Source organism: Elephantulus edwardii, unplaced genomic scaffold (assembly GCF_000299155.1).
Source record: "Elephantulus edwardii isolate Elephantulus edwardi_28Jun2011 unplaced genomic scaffold, EleEdw1.0 scaffold00085, whole genome shotgun sequence".
NCBI classification, from domain to species: Eukaryota; Metazoa; Chordata; class Mammalia; order Macroscelidea; family Macroscelididae; genus Elephantulus; species Elephantulus edwardii.
Window position 1 is genome coordinate 174,976 of NW_006399835.1, and position 1,752 is coordinate 176,727.

General features: G+C 43.0%; 1 protein-coding gene across 1 annotated transcript in view; it reads left to right on the forward strand.

Moving 5' to 3' along the window:
• Positions 1-442: 442 nt before the first annotated feature.
• The window catches only part of KIAA1524 (KIAA1524 ortholog), a 63,217-nt gene continuing 61,907 nt past the window's right edge, over positions 443-1,752 (forward strand). The window contains exon 1 of the mRNA XM_006889995.1: positions 443-580. Coding sequence (XP_006890057.1) covers positions 479-580 — 102 coding nt within the window. The 5' untranslated portion in view covers positions 443-478. The remainder of the gene's footprint in view (positions 581-1,752) is intronic.

Consider the following 1,752-nt stretch of genomic DNA (forward strand, 5'->3'; position numbering starts at 1 on the left):
ATAGCTCCTCACTATATCTAGACTTTCAGGTAGAGAAAGACGCTCAAAGAGAAAGATGGTAATTCAGTGTAACGGTAGAGTAAAAAGAGCAGCGCCAACCACTAAGCCCCACCGTCGTGCTTAAATGCTTTAGGAATTGACCAGCAATCGTATTTCTCGCGAGACTCCTGTTTTCACGGGATCTCGACAGTGAAACCTCGCGGGGCAGAACAAAGGGATGTGGGGGGGTTGTAAGGTGCATTTGAGGGAGGAGATCTAAGCTCCCGTTAGGAACCCACCAAATGCACAAAGCACCCCACTTTCTCTTTGACACCCTCCTTGGAAAGTTTAAGGACTTCCGGAGCACAACAGGAACCGGAAGTTAATGGACTCAAGGGGGTGGGGACCCAAGTCAAAAAAAGCGCGGCGAGAGCTGGATGCTGGATCTGACAGATCCGTGCTGGTGGTACTGGACCCGGCGTGGCTCGGGGCTGTCCGGATGGACTCCACTGCCTGCTTGAAGTCCTTGCTCTTGACCATCAGCCAATACAAAGCCGTTAAGTCGGAGGCTAACGCCACTCAGCTTTTGCGACACTTAGAGGTAAGAGATCTGGGGTTTTCCTCCTAATCCGGGTTCTGTGTTGCGGTAGGTGTGGCGGCCCCTGTCCTGGACAGAGCACTGTTCCTCTGTGGTTGTCTCTTTTTATTGATAGTAGCAAGTATATATTAGCTTTGAATTGGCTTCTTCCCGCACCCCACTTCTAGTCCCTGCGAGATGAAACGAGAACCCCAGGGAGGGTAATAGAAAAGGTTTGAGTATTTTGATTGTATTTGAGTAGAAAAAGGAAATAAGCTTGGAGCTGTACTTTCTTTTGTTATTTTCCACTGAAATGGAATCCTTATCGAATATTTAGCGATTCTGTGGCTAAACAGGTAAATCTTGGAGAAGATGCAGCCAGAGTGCTCCTTGGAGGCAAAGATGATGAAGCTTCTCACATATTTTGGGCATGTTGCTCGGTGAGACTCTTTTTGGAAGGACTGGCGAAAGAGAGGAAGGCCCTCGTCCAGATAGGTTGACACACTGACTGCAGCAATGGTCTCAAAATATGTTAGAGATTGTGAGGATGGCACAGGATAGGACACGGTTCAGATCTGTTGTTTATAGGGTCTCTCTATTAACATGAGTGAAAGTGTTGGGAAGCGATTAAAACTTGCTTTTTCTCCATAACCACTTTACACTCTGAACTTGTTTACTGTTTTTATTTGCAATGGTGTTAGAATTGTGATTGAATCTTTCTTTGAGTTACCAAACAGACATCCTCTTAAATCGTTTTTCTTTACCAAAACCCATCTCTCTCAGTTTTGACATCCTTAAATATGGAAACTTTTCACTGTTTCTATTCGTTCTCTTTTTGTGCTTAGACTATTCTACTGTGAGTGACAATTTTTAAATAATTGTGGTCATAGTTTTGTGTCTATAAGCCTGTTTGGTTTTAGATCCTTAATTTTCTGCTATCATATGTTTCATTCATAGAATTTGAACATTTGACCTCAGCATAATAAAAAGCATTCAGAACCTATTTTAAGAATTCTTATCTGTCTCTGGTCCCAGTTTTTAACATAGACTTGAACACAATTTTAAAATCTGTTCTATTTGACATATGAAGGGTGATCCAACAGCGTGTGGAAACTACAGAACAGTGTCATTGATTTCACATGCAAGCAAGATTCTACTGAAGATTATCCAAAAACGATTAGAACAGCACATCAGCA